This window comes from Etheostoma spectabile, chromosome 10 (assembly GCF_008692095.1).
Source record: "Etheostoma spectabile isolate EspeVRDwgs_2016 chromosome 10, UIUC_Espe_1.0, whole genome shotgun sequence".
Lineage (NCBI taxonomy): Eukaryota > Metazoa > Chordata > Actinopteri > Perciformes > Percidae > Etheostoma > Etheostoma spectabile.
The window spans coordinates 2,379,596-2,380,790 of NC_045742.1; the positions used below are offsets into that span (position 1 = coordinate 2,379,596).

The 1,195-nt window shown below is 36.2% G+C and overlaps 1 protein-coding gene and 1 long non-coding RNA gene across 2 annotated transcripts in view; both read right to left on the bottom strand.

The window, feature by feature from the left end:
* Positions 1-1,195, bottom strand: part of LOC116697215 (uncharacterized) — a 142,360-nt gene that overhangs the window by 77,068 nt on the left and 64,097 nt on the right. The window lies entirely within an intron of this gene.
* hprt1 (hypoxanthine phosphoribosyltransferase 1) overlaps positions 1-1,195 on the bottom strand; it is a 13,213-nt gene that overhangs the window by 2,939 nt on the left and 9,079 nt on the right. Inside the window, exon 4 of the mRNA XM_032528527.1 lies at positions 19-84. Within this exon, the coding sequence (XP_032384418.1) occupies positions 19-84 (66 nt within the window). The remainder of the gene's footprint in view (positions 1-18; positions 85-1,195) is intronic.

Below are 1,195 nucleotides of genomic sequence, written 5' to 3' on the forward strand. Positions count from 1 at the left end.
GCCCTTTATGCTTCTTACCTTGCCCGTCAGTGTAGACAGGTCATCCCCACCGATTACTTTGATTTCACCTGTCGACTGGTCGTTCTGAGGAAGGGAAGGAAGCGGACATGTTACATACTTCACATTATATGTTTAAAGGTGGAAAAAGTGGCTCAAGGCACAAAACTGGACATCATGACACGTTTCTTTGTCATGGTTGTTGGTGTTTTCATCTCTGTACGCATTTTAACCAATTTCCATGACTACGTATTCCTTCAAATCTCAGTTGACATTATACAATAAGAATAAAAATCTGTGTTAAAGTTTATTCTCAGAGGTTTAGCAATAAAATGAATGACAATGTATGTGGTGCATAGTGGAATTCGTAATATCACGCCCAGAATAGAACGTTAAGGTTAAGACGATGTGACATAAAAACACTTTTTTTAAAGATTTTAATTTTTTTAATTAAATCACATGCTTTGTTAAAAAACTTCCATGACTTTTCCCAAACATTCTGGGTCTTTTTATTTTTCCAAAACCTTTCAAAGCCTGGAATTTGCATTTTTTCAAATTTTTCAAACTTTTCCAGTTTTTTTCCAGTTGTTTGTACAAGGGTGTAGTTGTTGTCTAACTCTGTGTGTGTGTGTTCTTCTCTTTGTTTTGGGTGAAGTTGCTCAGCAACGCAGAATGAATTTCAGTGTGAACTGACAAAGTTGTGTCGTATCATATTTCAGAACCCTCAATTCCCACCTGTTTTTTTTCTACTCTCTGCTCAAACTGATGCCAATCCTTGCTGGATTTCTTTATATGCTCATCTGCTCCAGGCACGTTACTGCAGTGTTTGGATTACATACACTGCTATATGAAGCTACAAGTAGCTGCATGTGAATGTATCTGGTGCGTTTCTGTTCACTGAGTGGAAATGTAAACATGTTTTCTCCTGTTTTGAGATATGACTGGCACTCTTTATTACAACATTTGATTGCGCTCTCTTCCTCCTACAATGGTCAGCAAATTGAGTTCATATTTGCCACACATTTGGTTGGAAATCGGGTAATTTAAACCTAGCACACATTCTGAATGTTTTTCCTTACTTAATAAACATTTACAAAACCAATTTTTTGACCATTTTAAATCTTGCTAGGTTTACATGTTTACATCCATGGTTGCTAGCTTGATAGAACTGCTACAAACTACTATTTTTTCTATTTTT